Source organism: Rhincodon typus, chromosome 22 (assembly GCF_021869965.1).
Source record: "Rhincodon typus isolate 14 chromosome 22, sRhiTyp1.1, whole genome shotgun sequence".
In the NCBI taxonomy this organism is placed as follows: Eukaryota; Metazoa; Chordata; class Chondrichthyes; order Orectolobiformes; family Rhincodontidae; genus Rhincodon; species Rhincodon typus.
Window position 1 is genome coordinate 29716717 of NC_063353.1, and position 16851 is coordinate 29733567.

General features: G+C 37.8%; 1 protein-coding gene across 5 annotated transcripts in view; it reads right to left on the reverse strand.

Annotated features, from left to right (window-relative positions):
- orc5 (origin recognition complex, subunit 5) overlaps window positions 1–16851 on the reverse strand; it is a 90814-nt gene that overhangs the window by 54298 nt on the left and 19665 nt on the right. For 4 of the 5 annotated variants that reach the window (XM_048610463.1, XM_020526739.2, XM_048610464.1 and 1 more), the window contains 6 exons: window positions 12826–12937; window positions 10268–10398; window positions 4513–4561; window positions 3391–3481; window positions 1811–1863; window positions 379–491 (listed from right to left, as the gene is read on the reverse strand). In XM_048610463.1, coding sequence (XP_048466420.1) covers window positions 379–491; window positions 1811–1863; window positions 3391–3481; window positions 4513–4561; window positions 10268–10398; window positions 12826–12937 — 549 coding nt within the window. The remainder of the gene's footprint in view (window positions 1–378; window positions 492–1810; window positions 1864–3390; window positions 3482–4512; window positions 4562–10267; window positions 10399–12825; window positions 12938–16851) is intronic. The other variant, XM_048610466.1, reaches the window with a different exon arrangement.

Here is a 16851-nt window from a genome sequence, read left to right on the forward strand (position 1 = left end):
TCTAACTTAAATCAAAAAGGTAAAGAAGATATCTACCCAAGGACAGCAAAAATTTATCATCCTTGCATGTCAAACCTGAACATATTTCAGAATGTTCAACCTGCAGAACAACAAGTTTCTTAAAGCACTGCATTTTTGATTCATTGCTGTTACATTTCTCCTTGATCAGTTAATCACACCATCACTACTTGTACATTTTATCGTGCACAGCATGAAATGTAAGGATTCCAAAGAAAGTTCTCACATCTAAAATATTAACAGTTTCTCTGTCTGCTGATTCTGCCAAAGCTGCTGATTGGAATAAAAAAACCTGGAAACATTCTACATGCATTCATAAAAACAATTAAAAGCTAAGATTACAAAAATGGATTGAACTACCTTTGAGAAAAACCTTTTGTCTGTTCTAGCAGGATTGTAAGAGGAGAGGTAGGCTGCAATCAGCAGGAATTTGGAGTAAAATGGAAGTTCAACATGTGCATGAGCAGAAAGTCCTGAGCATTAAAAACAAAGAAAAAGGCTTGAGTCTGAGAAGTCCTTCAAAGTACAGACCTTGAGCTAAAATAATTATGTGGACAGAGATGGACTTGTGCTGAAGTATAACATTTGCTCAATTTCTATCTTGGATATTTCATTCCAGGTACTGCTTTTGATTAAGACTGCAGATAATTATTACAATGCTCTTCTAGATATAACTGTAGAATAAAGCACAATACTGTCTGCACATTATTGCTAGTTAGGAAATTGACAAGCACATGCTTCCCATTTCCTTTTATGATGTCAAGAAAATCTGGAAATCTCATGCAATACTATTCAAAAGATACTATTGCATTCAAAAGATAGCATAATATGAAATTTCATTAATTCAGTGCACTAACTTCCAAAAGGGGTAAAGGATAATAATTCATAGGCACAAATTTAAAATGGAGAGGACAGTGTGAAAAACACTGCCTTTGAATCATAGACAATTAAGATGATCAATTTGGAAGTAAGTCCAGCCTTTTTGTTATTGAAAATGGAAATAACATTTTGATCTAAAAAATGATCAATACCACAATTCTACAGTACTCAAATTTAAGTTAATGTGACATTTACAACTGCAGTAAAGTTCTTTATACATTCCTATTTCCTTTGTTACTGCTTATCATTCTTAATAATTCTTGAGATTACAGGCCAATTTTCCCAGTCTCTCTTCATGGGTTAGTCTCACCATCCCAGGAACAAGTTTGGTGAACCTTCTTGGCATTTCCACAATGGCAATAATAGGGAGCAGATATATTTAAAAAAAACACTAACAATAAACCACTAGGAGAACACTTCAAGCATATAAATAAGTAGCACTGATAAGCAATAGACAATCTAGCACGTGCCCAAGATGTGAAGCAAATCAGTACATCAAAAATGACCTCAGGTGGGCAGGAATTCTCCATGGTTCAGCCTGTAGTGAAACAAGTCATTGCTTCCTTGCAAGGAAGCAGTTCCTGCCAAAACATTTTCTGCACTCATCAGTTTTTCTGCTCAATCACGAATACAGGTAAGTGATTTTATAATATTTTTGTCCAGAAGAATGGTTTAAGGATTGGATGCAAAGTGGCAATTCAAATTGCCAATTCAACATGAACTAGCATGAACTAAAGTAGATAATTATCGTACATTATTTATCCCATAGGCATTACAAAATTAATTAAAATCATAATTCATATAATTAAGTTATAATTTAAGGTTACAATTCACACTATTACAAAATTCATCATCCAACCAGCTGCAATTAAAGAAAAGTTTCCTCTGATTAACTAAACCAGGGTTGGTTCACCTTTCAGCTGTCCACCTTCTTTACCTTCTTGCTGCAGCCTCTCCCATTGAGAACTGAAACATACAGGATAACGTATTTAGCAAAATAACATTTTTGTGATGAAATCAAACAAAATCAATTGCTTTTGCATTCTATTTATTATTTTTTGGGAGGTTTTATTTCAAGACAAGCTTTTTTAAAGTCACTCATAGGATGTGGATGTTATTGTTAACTTCAGCATTTATTGGCTATTGCTAATTGCTGCCCAGAAAGCATTGGTGAGTATCCTGAACTCCTGCAGTCCATGTGGTAAAGTCGTCCCACATCAGTTAGCTAGGGAGCTCAAGAACTTTGACTCAGCAACAATGAAGGAATGGTGATATAATTATAATTCAGGAATGTGCATGACTTAGAGAAGATCTTCCATGTGTTGGTGTCCTCATGAGCCAGTTGCTCCAGTTCTTTTAGGTGGTTGGGGTTGCAGGTTTGGGATATACAATCAAAAAAGAGAGACTTGGTGAGTTGCCTGTACCTTGTGGGTGGTGCACACTGACGGCACTATGAACCACTGTTGGAGAAACCAGTGTTTATACTGGTGAATGGTGTGGCAATTATGAAACTATACCCTCATATTTCCACATGTGTCCTTAACTACAACTAGTTCCTCAGTACCACCAACAGTGCATCATAAGAAAAACAAAGATAATGGCATAGTATCCTTAAAGATAATTAAGGATGGGCAATAAATGCTTGCCTAGCTAACAATACAAGTATCCCACAAAGCTTTTTTTAAAGAAAGTCTGCTCTGAAACAGTGTGGCAGCAGGATAGAAACGGAACAAGCATCTTGAATTGGGATACATTCAGCACGTCACATTCCATAAAGAAACCATGTTAAGAATCCAAGGGATATTGTGTACAATAAGCTGAGTGACTTAATATTTGGGTCAAGATCCTCTATCAGGTTGAATTAGGGTGTACACCGTATGTTACAACTAAGAATGAAAGAAAAAAAAAAACAAACAAAAAGGAGTCTATTGGTGTGTCAATGATAGCATTTCTTCTTCCATTCAGTGAAAGCTACTGGCCTGACAGAAGGGAATTTAATTAAGGTAACTAGATTTGCACGTATGGGAGATGCATCATGTGGATAATCTGGAAATGGGAGATATTCAACTCTTGTTTTAGTTTAACACGACCAGCTTAAGGAAAGTCAAGTGAACTTTTTTAGTCAACATTGCAGTCACTAGTAAACTGTTCCTAACAAGTCAGAGCCTTGGTAAATTGGTCTTTGATCTTTGTCATCTTGATCATGTCACACCTCTGCTGAGCTACCATGTAAAACCAATCACAACTGGTGATTGTGAGGAATAATTAGACCCATGCTAGCTATATATTTAAGAACAGATTTTGATTCCAGTAATATTATGGGATGCTCCTCTTCACTTCCCTACCTGTGAAGAATAATTAGACCCATGCTAGCTATATATAAGAACAGATTTTGATTCCAGTAATATTCTGGGATGCTCCTCTTCACTTTCCTAATTTTAGCTGCCAAAGTACTACCAAGTGACTATGCTTATTAATTATAAAGATAATTACCTTGAGACTTCTCGTAAATAAACCGTTTCAATTGTTTTTTTCAGATGCGGTTCAATGTTTCTCCACAGCCGTCGGGTATCCTCTTCTTTGGCTATAAGTGAGATGAACAATGATAGACATGCTCATTTCAAATTTAATTTAAGTAGTGTAGAGAGAGAAATATTGGTTGCTATTATTATTCCATAAGCAGTGTAGAAACACTGAATTTAAAATGTTAACCTAGTGGAACTAAAAATAGTACATTTGACATCTAATGCGTGCCTATTTGGAGCAGCAACAAGCAGCAAAAGTATCACTGTTTACAATTTCGTAACTCAGACAGGTTTGATCACAAAGATGCATGAGTCATATGGAAGCAGATTCCTAGCATCAAAGAATTTATCACAAAGAAAGACTGGAAGCACTATGAACACTGGTGCCAGGGAAGAGACCCTCTTGAGAAGAATACAAGGTGGCAAACTCATATAAAAGGCAAACCTAGACCATCACATGACAGTCACTCATAACTCAAATGTGATTTTAGGATTAAAAGTGATCCAACACTTTATGGTCTTAAAAGACATAGGGGTTCAGTAAAATATTTGGCAATTTTTTGTATGTTAGGAAGAGGACGGAAAGCACATTCCTTCTGCAAAATTCATCAAGGATGGGAGAGTACTCTTCATTATCCTGATCCATTTGTGAATGCGCATAGTTTCAAACAATCTGTTAGCTTGCATCTGAATCTTTAGATGGCACCTTGTATAACTGCAGATTGCTGCACATCAACATTATTTTGCAGAGCAGTATTTATTTTCAGCTAGTCATTAAATAGCAGCATGTATGGTAAGTCATGCCCTCCTTTGAAAGGAAGCAGACTTAAGTAGCAGCTCAAAAAGGAATTTGGGCCATCAGTAATTTTAGAAAAATAAAGCTATTCCTAGAAATCAGTTACCTTTTCTTCCAATTCCTTTACTCACGATTGCATTCACATCCCAGTACAACATTAATGATAGAGCAAGGTATACATTTATGTATGCCATTTACATTTCCCAATTGTCAAATAATCTTAAAATAGAAATGATTAACTAAAACCAAATTTTCAGATGGAATTTTATCCTCATTCTCTTCTCCAAAACTTACCATCTCCTTTTTGTACAGGTTCACAGAACTTTGGAAAATTTATTGCAGCCTGAAATAGAACAGATAAACATTTCAATAAAAGTATTAGTTCAATTCATTGCCATTAATCATTAAGTCAAACCTCATCTCTTGGGTGTAAAAAAGAAAATTATGATGAGGGTGCTTGTGGTGCAGTGGTACTGTCTTGCCTCTGCACCAGGAAACCCTGGTTCAAATCTCACCTGTTCCAGAGGTGTATGATAACATCTCTGAACAGGCTGATCAGAAAATATCTAAAAGAAAATAATGACCTTGTAGTTTTAAATTAATCATCTTCAAGCAGCATTAACACAGTCTCTTCCATTCACTGGTAAATTAACAATGATAATCCAAGTGATCAGAGCAGGAATGGTGAGAAAAACAAACATTTCACAACATTGCAGCTGAGTTTGTTCTAAGATTTGAAAATGAGGAACACTGCTGTGACAAAGTGTCGGGAGGAAAATTCCACTTGAAAATGTGTGGAATTCAAGGGGAGTTTATGGTACAATGGTAATGTTACTGGAGTAGTAGCCAATCTAATGCTCTGGGGACATGGATTTAAATCCAGCAATGACAACTCATGGAGTTAAATTTCAATTGGTAATTCTGAAATGTACAATTTAACAATCAGTTTCATGCTCACCATCAGTGATTGCTGTAAAATCTTTTAGTTGACTAACATCCTTTAGTCAGACCTACTTATGACTTCAGACCTGTTGCAATACAATACAGTTCTAGGATAATCAGGGATGAGCAACAAGTGCTGGCCCTGCCAGCAATGTCCTGATCTTATTATAGAATGAAAATAATCTCTCCTCTTGGGACTGTTTGATTCTAACAGTGCAGTGCACAAGATGGATAACATTCCATTCCCCAGCTTTAACATTTAATCTTGATAATCGAAAACCGACTTTAAAATGAGTAAACAAAAACTGAAATTGCTAGGAAAACTCAGCAAGGTCTGGCAGCATCTGTGGAGAGAAAGCAGAGTTAAGATTTCCGGTCCAGTGATCCTTCTTTAGAACTGTCCTTACCACAAATTTCTTTTTGTTTCTGACTTCCACCATCTGCAGTTTTTTTTAAGATTGAATAAGCTAAATCACATTGTTAGTTTAACAAAACTTACTTATGCTGAAGACTTCAAGACAAGACATAAACGATCAAGTGTTTGGATTGCAACAGGACTAAAACCTTTACTTCAAGATCAAAATTTAATTCATGATTACATGTAATCACAAAATTAAATCAAACACTAGTACATTTTAAATACAGCCACTAAATACAACCTATTTATCACAATTCTCTCTGATTATTACATCACAAGCATTTGCACTGATGATCCACTGAGATCATGCTTTTCTGATAAAACATCAGACAGCTGAAACACTGTTAGAATCTTGTGCTAACAATATTTCCAGATCCTGGTCCTTCACACATCTGCCATGCATGCTCTAGCTTTATCTGCTAAGAAGCAGCTTCCTGATTGGTCACCTCCAGCATTCAATTAAGGGCAGGGTTCATGCCGTAGAGAGCCGGCAGCTTTGAATGGCTGACCAGCCTAGCAGGAGCTGCATTCAACTTCAAAAATAGAGTTTTAAAGGCAAGATGGCATTACATTGAACAGAAACCTTACTGGAGGATTTGTTTGGGTAACAGATGCAGCCTTTCATACCCATGAACCTACCATTGAGACATGCAGACTGTGACTCTGATGCCCACCTAAACTATTGCCAGGAGGCCCTGGCAATGGAATCACCTCGCTGCACACCGACATGCAGTCTTCTCCAATGTCAGTTAGATTCTGACACTTATTCCTCTCATTGATCTCGACTACCAGCCACCAGCACCCAGTAGTCACTCCTGAACTTCATCTGCCTCTGGCAAGGTTACAGGAAGCTGGAATGCTTCATGACGCTCACCTAATGCGCTCATTTCCTATCTCACTCCCAGCTGGATTCAAATGAACCTCTACATGGCCTCCGCAGATGATGTCTAAACTAATGCTTTCTGACATTTGCTAGTTTCATTTCAGATTACTGCAGCATTTTCTTTTTAGTTTAGAAAATAATACAAGGTCAGCTCATGGAAACATCACGTTATTCATAGAAATTCAACAAAACCTACCTGGCATCATAACTGAAAAGAAACGTCTAAATGATAACAAATATATGCAATCTTGTGCAAGGCATATTATAAAGATCACCAGACAACAAAACAACTAATCCAAACACCAACGTAACCTCTGGCAGCAAACACCATTTACCTGCCTTTATCATCAGGATAAAATAAACTGTTCTGGCGTAACTTTAATTTAGTACTGAGAAGCCTGTCCGGCCAGTGTGCCAATGATGAAAACAGTAAACACGATGAGACACAGTTGATTAATATCAAACTCTTTCTTTGTTTCTAATGCCAGAATGCTTAATATTTGCAGACGCCATCTTTTGATTTCTGCCACATTTATTTCAGAGTTGAATTTAACTTGATGCTGAAATCCTTGCATATTTTATGCTTTCAAATAGTCTTTTATATAGACACAGACTTTTTTCTTAAACATCTGATCTATGTGCTAGCTAAATGAATAAAACTAGTAGTATCTGCAAAGATCGCAGTTTGATAATTAACCTTTGCTTCCAGTGCGGGAACAACTACAACAGTGCCCTCACAGGTTTAAAGCACTGACAAGTTTCAATCTAGCTAAAAGAAGTATTGTATGTTCAGAGACATTTTCAGCCTCCAAAATTTTACTTATTGTATCCAGGTCTTTGTCCCATTGTGTTCCAACTTTATATTTATTCTTGCCAGCTAGTGTGCACTTCTTGTCCACAAATCATTTTCAAATCAACATTCTTTGGTACTACCTGTATGCTCATTTTACAATACCACATTATTATATGAAGAATTTCTTTGAAGTTTCAATGTCAACACGTGCCTGTAACAATTATCTGCCCAATCACTGGTGACTCCATCCATCCACCTCAAATTTACATTGCACCTTGACTTTGAAAAAGCCAATACTTCTTTCCTCAAGATTCAAAATTGGTTTACTGATCCTTCCTGCCCTGTTGCCAGAAAGGTATTCCAGGCCAATAAGGCATCCGATCCCTAGATCTTTCAATTTTCTACCTTTAGGACCCAGCTAATGTACCTTAGTCTCCACATTTTGGCCAAATGTCCCAGTTGGTGATCAGTTTTTGTTTACATTTCCAGCCTCTTTCTTTTCCTTTAGCCTCTTCTCAATGCAATATTTCAACTTCAAACTCCTTACTCTGCACTTGGGGCTGAACACTTTCAAATAAAAAGTCAGATCCCACTCCCACAATAACAAGAGCACCTCTAGCTTTATTACTAGCTCAATCTGATGTGCTGTCCTTGGTCTAATACCCCAACTAAAACAATGCCCTCACAGGTTTAAAGCACTGACAAGTTTCAAGCAGCAAATCCAACCCTACTTGTCCAGGCAGTGAATTAGGCAGTTTATTGTAACAAAGCATCAAGAATTTAAACCTCCAGTAGGTGGACAACTACTCCAATATTCTATTACTGAGCTGGATAGGTTAGTAAATTACCAAATGTTCACAAGAGGACATCCACTTGATGTGTTTCCCCACCTCAGCACTACTGCAATGCCAAAGAATTACATCCAACAATCAGCACTGCGGTGGCCACTTCGAAGCATCATTTGCGAGACATTTGAGATAACAAGGTGTAGAGCTGGATGAACACAGCAGGCCAAGCAGCATCAGCAGAGCAGGGAGGCTGACGTTTCGGGCCTAGACCCTTCTTCAGAAAAATGCGAGACATTTGACTTCTTCAGAATGCAGTTGATATAGCACCCAGGGATGCAGAAACAGAGGAAATAGGTGCAGGAGTAGGCTATACGGCCCTTTGAGCCTGCACCACCATTCAATACAATCAAGGCTGACCTTGAAATCTCAGTATCCCATTCCCGTCCTCTCCCCGTATCTCTTGATCCCTTCAGCCGCAAGGGCCACGGCCAGCTCCCTCTTGAATATATCTAATGAACAGGCCCCAACAGCTTTCTGTGCAATGGAATTCTACAGGTTCACAACACCGATTAAAGAAATTCTTCCTCATCTCAGTCCTGAATGGCTTACCCCTTATTCGTAGATTGTGACCCCTTGTTCTGGACTTCCCCAACATTGGGAACATGTAGTCTGTTCAGTCCCATTAGGATTTTATATATTTCGGAGAGATTCCCTTCATTCTTCTAAATTCGAGCAAATACAAGTCTAGTCAATCCAATTTTTCCTCATATGTCAGTCCTGCCATCTTGGGAATCAGTCTGCTGAACCTTTGCTGGACTCCCTCAATAAAAAGAATGTCCTACCTCAAACAAGGAAGCCAAACCTGCACACGGTACTCAAGGTGTGGCCCCACCAATGCCCTGCACAACTGCAGCAAGACATCCTTACTCAGATACTCAAATCCTCTCGCAACGAAGGACAGCATGCCATTAGCTTTCTTCACAAGCTGCTGCACCTGCGCGCCAACTTTCAACAACTGTTCCACCATGACACCCAGGTCTCATTGCACTTCACTTTGTCATAAATTGCCACCATTCAGATAATAAACTGCCTTCCTGTTTTTGTGACCAAAGTGGATAACATCACATTTTTCCATATTACATAGCACTTGCCAAGTATGTGCTGTCTGTCCAAGCCACCCTGCAGCTTCTTAGCATCCTCCTCACAGCACACACTGCCACCCAGCTCAGTGTCATCTACAAATTTGGAGATATGGCATTCAATTCCTTTGTCCAAATTGTTAATATATATTCTTAACAGCTGAGGTCTCAGTACTGAACCCTGTGGCACCCCACTCATCACGGCCTGCCACTCTGAAAAGGACCTGTTTATTCCAACTCTCTGCTTCCTGTCTGCCAACCAGTTCTCTATCCATGTCAATACATTTCGTCTGCTACCATGAGCTTTAGTTTTCCTCACTAATGTCTTATGCAGAACCTTGTCAAAAGCCTTTTGAATGTCCACTCCATTGGTCACATTCTCAAAAAATTCCAGAAGATTTGTCAAGCATGATTTCCCTTTACTGAATCTATGCTGACTAGCATAGATTCTGTCACCACTTTCCAAATGCTCAGTTATTACATCCTTAATGATTGACTCCAGCATTTCCCCACCACTGATGATGGGCTAAACGGCCTATAATTCCCCATTTTCTCTCTCCCTCCTTTTTTAAAGAGTGACGTTACATTAGCTACCCTCTAGTCCATTATAACTCTTCCAGAGTTTACAGAATGCTAGAAAATGATCACCAACACATCCACTATTTCTAGTGCCACTTCCTTAAGTACACTGGGATGCAGAGCATCAGGGCCTGGGGACTTATCGGGTTTTAATCCCATCAATTTCCCGAGTACCATTTCCTGACTAATAAGGATTTCCTTCAGTTCCTCCTTCATGCTTCACCCTCTGCTCTCTAGCATTTCCTGAAGGTTATTGGTGTCCTCCTTAGTGATGACCAATCCAAAGTATTTGTTCAACTGGTTTACCACTTCTTTGTTCTCTATTATGACTTCGCCGGATTCTAAATGCAGTCTTTTTCTCTTCACATATCTACAGAAGCTCTTGCAGTCAGTTTTTACATTTTCCACTAGCTTACTTTCATATTCTGTTTTCCCTTTCCACATTAAACATAAGGTAGAAGTCTGGGGGAGACGCATTCACCTTCCCACAAAGCATGAAAAACTTACGAGATGTCGCAGCTCTTTTAAGTCTCGACAGACAGTGTAGAACACTCCAAGCAGAATGTTAATATAAGTGGCATAAAAATCTGCAGAGAATCCTGGAGGATGGTCTCGTGAAAGAATTTTCTGGAGATCAGCTGAAGTCAAAAGTAAGTAGTTTCAGGGATGACAGTTATCACTTCACATGTATTCATTTCTTTCAACTATTATCTATGCAGACCATATACTTAAATCATTTAAACATCCCTACATAACCACATTTCAAAATACCCTTGTTGATCAGAATCCAACAGGTCAAAATGTAATTATTTCTCAATTAATACACAAACATGTGCAATCATGTCAAATGTTCTTTTGTTCTCTCTGGTAGGGGTGGTAACAACTAACAATACATTAGTTTCTTAATTAAGATAACAAACAAAATGTCTTGGCTTTGCCTTACGAGAGCTTTACACAGATTCAGTCAGTGGTCAAAGTTTAAAAAAAACTTACAAAATTTCTTACATCATTTTGAGAAATTTCTATCAAGTTAAAATGCAGAACATGGCTATTATTTCTTCATCTTGCAGAAAATTATTTTCTGCAATAGCAAACAAAATCAGATGTCATGATACCCTATTATTAGCAATCAAATGGCCATACATAACCACAGGACACCTCCAATTGATGAAAAAGAATGAATGGATAGGTTGCTCTGCTCACACTTTGGATATGTTACCAAAAGCTTCAGCTTCAGGGTGATGAAAAGATTTTTCCAAAAGGCATAGAGAGAAATCAGAGAGATAAAAATGTACATATAAAGAAACACACTAAAATTACATCAAGAAAACAGACCATTTTGCCTAATCAGTTTACCCTCATGAATAAACAGGCCTGATCACATTTATCACCTTGTTCCCATTAAGCCAAAAAGGTATATCCACATATGCATCCTGTTAGAGGATTAGAGACAGCAAAATCCTTGTAACTTGCAAGTGGAAGACTTTGGAAAATACCTGCCACAGTGCGTATAATTAGCGAGCCCTTACTCAAAAAGGCAATGGACCTGATCAAGTATATCCCAGGATGTTGTGGGAAGTTACAGAAGAAACTGTGCGGGCCCCTAGCAGAGATACTTGTATCATCTATAGCCATGGGTCAAGTGCCGGGGGAGCGGGGGATGTCGTACCTCATTTAAGGAAGACTGCAAGGAGGAGCCTAGGAACTATAGACCAGTGAGTCTAACATCATTGTTGGGCTGAGGACTGGCAGATGGAGTTTAATTATCATAAATGCAAAGTATTGCATTTGAGTCAAACAGGCAAGGGCAGGACTTATATAGTTAATGGTAAGGCTTTGGGTAGTGTTGCCAAACAGAGACTTAAAGGTTCAGGTACATAGTTCTTTGAAAATTGTATCACAAACAGAGTGGCTAAGAAGGTTATTAGCACGGTCGCCTTCATTGCTCAGACCACTGAGTATAGGAGTTGGGATGTCATGTTGAGGTTGTACAGGATGTTAGTGAGGCCACTTTTGGTTTGGGCTCAGAAAAGATTTACCAGGACGTTGCCAGAACTGTAGGGTTTGAGTTATAGGGAGAAGCTGGATAGACTGAGACTTTTTTCACTGGATCATAGAAGGTTGTGGGGTGACCTTATAGACGTTTATAAAATCACGAGAGGCACAGATAATGCGAACAGCAAAGGGTCTTTTCCCTATGGTGGGGGTGTCAAAACTAGGGGAAATATTTTTAAGGTGAGGGAAGAAAGCGAACTGAGGGGCAACTTTTTCACACAGAGGGTGGTTCATATGTGGAATGACCTGCCAGAGGAAGTGGTAGATGCAGGTACGGTTACAACATTTAAAAGACATTTAGACAGGAGCATGAATAGGAAAGATTTAGAGGGATATGAGCCAAAAGCAGGCAAGTGGGACTAGTATAGTCTGGGAAACTTGGTCAACAATGGACTAGTTGGTCTAAAGGGCCTGTTTCTGTCCGTATGACTCTATGACTGTTATCAAAAACTCCTATAAACCAACAATTATCCCTCCAGGTTTTATGATTGCTTGCCATTTGTAAAATGCTGCAACTGCTCAAAGTATTTGATGATTGGTTAGCTCACCTGTTTGAAGGAATGTTTCAATGTTAGACAGGTTTGGGTTTACATCCTCTCTAGAGACTCTGGTACAAGAATCTAGACTGATATTCCATTGCAGAGCTGAGCGGATGATACCCTATTGAAGGTACTATTCTTCAGATCAAACATTAAACCTAAGCCCTGTCTGCACTTTCAGGTGGGTAGAAAAGATTCCACGATGCTACGAAGAGGAGGAGCAGAGAAGTTATCCCCAGTGTCCTGGTCAATATTTAATCTTCAATTAACATCATAAAAAAAATCTGTTCACTTAGCTGTTGCATTTCCTACTACATTTCTAAACTACTTCATGGAATTTAAGGCACTTTCAGGATATTTATATATCTATATTAGTAGATAAGCATTATATTAATTCAAATATGTTTCAAATCACTTGTTATAGTTATTGCATTTATCAAAGAATGAAAGTTATAAATAGTGGCATTGTACCTTTGCTGTAGTCAGGGAAATGCAAAATTAAAGGCTCAAAGCAGCCTGTACTTGGCCGAAATTTTTCCCAAACAATCTCACTGAGGAAAATAACAGTTGCATTTTCTTCAGCCTATAAACAAGACAAAAATTCACAATATTAAAATGCACATTTAGATGGATCAAGTCATAGTACACTATATTTCTAAAGAAACATGTAGAAAATAATTTTGGTCGCACTTTATATTAATATCATGGCAGATTGTTAATGTGAATTTCAACATAAATTGGCAAATCCTTCAGAAAAGTGTCACAAATGTCTAAACACTTGACCAAAGAATCTTCAGAGATACTACGACAGTATGATTCCCAAGCAAGGGAACTATGTGCTAAGGAGATCTTGATTGATCCTGCAAAAGCATGCTACAAAGGGCAGGTTCTCTTTAGCTGATCTGCTGGTTTATCCATTTTGTTTGTATTGAAGTAATCCTGTAGGATACAGGCCATTTCTCAATTTGAGTCACCACAGCATCTCAGAAGGGGTAAATGCTCTATTTCATGCTAGTGCCACAATAAAAGTTTTCAAAAAGTAGGTAAAAATAACTAAGAAGAAGAAAAATCATTACTGTTTTACATTGTCAAAAAATCTTCAGACAATTAAACTGAATAAAAAAAAAAGTTAAACTCTGTTTGAAATAGCTATCTACATTTGTAGCAGCTACTGGAGTAGAAATACACCGTCTTATTGCACTTAACATCACACTTCAGGGAGTCGCTTTGACCTATTCTGAATCATACCACCAACAGAAAATCTCAAATGTACCGCAGCAGTATATATTGAAAAACTTCGCCCTATCCTCCTCTTTTCAGACTGTCTTCTGTCTACCTCCCCTTTTCTATGATATTCCTATTTTACAGACCTCTTCAGAGTGAGGTAGTAGTACAAACTAAATTACTCTTACCCAAAATGAAGTTCCATGTATTAAGTCTGCAAAAGTTAAAGACTGCAGATGCTGGTGATCAGCAAAAAAAGCTGATATAATATTACATTTACATAGCACCCTTAAATGTAGCTAAACATTGACATATTTCACAAAATGTGATATTACACCAAATAAGAACATATTTGATCAGGCTTCCGCTCAGTCACCAGATTGAAGAGGAAGATTTTCAGGAACATCATAAGAAGAGGAATGATAAGAGAGAGTTTTAGGGAGAAAATAGGCAGGTAGGGAGCTAAGGACAAAGGCAGGTGAAGGCAAGATTACCAAAAGGTGAAGCAAAGAAATTTGGTGACATCCAAAAGCTCTGAATTAGAAGAATGTTGAAACCTTGGAAAGTTGAGGGGCTTGGGGGGTTTTCAGACTAGTGAGGCCCCAGAGAGATTTAAAAATAATGACTGAAATTTTCAAATTGAGGAAACAGCTAAAAAGGTCATCCAAAAAAGTAACAAATGAACTAAACACAATGTAAATTAAGTGGTATAACAAAAACTGCAGATGCTGGAGTCAGAGATAACAAAGTGTGGAGCTGGAGGAAGGGTCCCGACCCAAAACGTCAGCTTTCCTCTTCGTCTGATGCTGCCTGGCCTGCTGTGTTCCTCCAGCACCACATTTTGTAAATTAAGTTGGTGTAGTTTTGGATGTGCTCAGAATTTATGGATTTTCACATGCTGAAAATGGATCATTTGCGAGGCTGTTAAAAAACAAACAAAACAAACTTGTGCTAAAATATTCTGAAAAACAAACTGTGTTTGTCACTGTATTAAACCTAAACTAACAGTAATACTGTACTAAGTTTAAAAAAAAAATGCAATCCGTAAACAATAGAAGCAAGCTCCTCTTTAAAAATGGTCATTTGAAATTCTTCCTATTAAAGTGTCAATGTAAAATTCAGTCTATTAAAACTACAGAACTACTTACTATTACCCAGTAAATTCTTGCCAACTCAGGTTCCCCCGCATGTATTCTAAAAAAAGTACATTGATAATTACCCAGTAACAATTCATTTTATTTTCAATTATAACACTTCGGGACGTTTGGAAAATTCATCCAGTTCTACCATGTAAACTGTCAAACTTTTCATGGCACTGGCTACTATACCTTAAAATAGCATATTTATTCTAACACTTTCACCAAACACACTGGCTGATAACTGCAAACAGGCAAGACAGAGGCCATGTATCAGATGCAGCACAAATACACTAGCAACGTCTACTGAAATGAAAAGTGAAAAACCTTTCAAAAGTTATTAAAAATTAGATGCAAGCAATGTCAGTGAAAAATACTTCTTAATTTGCCTTAATCTTGTTAAGATATTTTCAGGCTATTTGATAAGACAACTATTCACATAAAGGACAGTTGAGGGATCCTAACTAACATAATGAACAATACTGCATTTACTCACTGATAACTGAAAACTGATAGCATGATTACTGGGGTCAAAAGCAATAACTAGTTGTATGTGACACTCCAGATACAAGACAATACAGCTATTTATCAATTCTGAGCTATGCATATATCTTATATACAATGCAGCACAATATATTCTAGCCTTTAATTAACACAAACTGAAGAGCACCTTGAGAAACAAACAATGAAAAAGCACATGAAGAAAAACTGTCAGAACATTTTAAAAAATCATTTTGCTTCATCTTGAAAAAAAATTCAGAAGTTTGTATTTGAGTTTTTCCATAAATAGGTAGTGCCTCATCGTGAGTTGCCCTGAATAAACTGATTACCATCTTAGTAACACTTAAATTCAAGGGTATTATGACTGCATCCCAAACCAAATGCTTGAAACCCCCACCCCTCCAAAAAAGTTATCTTCCAACAACTTGTTGCTTCAATAACCCTCAACATCCAGCATAATTTAGTCAGTTTTCTGCACTAATACACAGGATCACCTCATACATGTCTCCTCACAGTTAAAAGTTCCGGTTTTCTCAATCTTTCCTCACAGCCCAGGCCTGTTGATGCAGGGATCAGCCAGTGATTCTATAATGCATTGCCTTAACTTATTGACTGAATATCAGCTTTGTGTCTCAAATGATTGAGCCAGACAGTACTTACAAGATGGCCTCAAATCACAGTAGTTTGATCACAACATTCTCACCTATATTTTTATTTTTCTGGTTACATCATTCAATGTTCTTGATGATTGTTGCTCGGAATTAAATATTTTGAAACTAATAAACCTCTTCTATCCTTTTCAAATTCATTCATGACTGCTTCAAAATAATCCAGGCAGCACACATCAAACTTATTTTTTTCCTGCACACTAACAAACAATTTATGTGAAACCTCATGCAATTGCTCTATTTGGATATCTTATCCAACTTCATGGAATCATAGAATGATGAACATAGGAAACAGCCATCTGGCTCATTGTGCCTTTGTAAGTTAAGCGCGAGACGGAGGAAGATTCATTCGTGGTTTATCAAGAGAAACTTGCATCATTATCTGAACAACATTTCAAAAGGGATAAAAGAGAAAAGGCAGGAGGTAGTACGAGATTGCAGACAGCTAGCACAGACAATAGGGTGAATAACTTTCAGTGATGCTAGTGATTTACCCAATTCAATTAAGAGATTAAATCTGTTTCCACTATCCTATGAGGCAAGACAATTCAGATTATAACTCACCATATATCACATTTTTCCCCTCACACTGCCCCGGTTCTTTTGCCAATTACCTGTGTTCTCTGGCTATCACAGGAAACAATTTATTTACTCAATGAAAACCCTTCATGAATTTGAGAATGTTCATTAATTCTCCTCATAATTTCTGTTCGAAGAAAACAAACAGTTTCTCTAATCTTCCCACATAACTGAAATGTTTCAGCTCTGTTTCAAATAAATCTCTCTTCAACATCCCCAAGGCCTTCAGATTATTTTGAAGAGTTTCATGTATCAGTTCCCCATAAAATTTCAGCAAGAATTCACCAGTAAGGGGGTGGGGGTGGGTTATCGCGACTAGAAAGATGCCCCTTTCTTGGCCAGGGCCATCATCACCTTGTTGCCCAAGAAGAGAGATCTCTGCTTGTTAA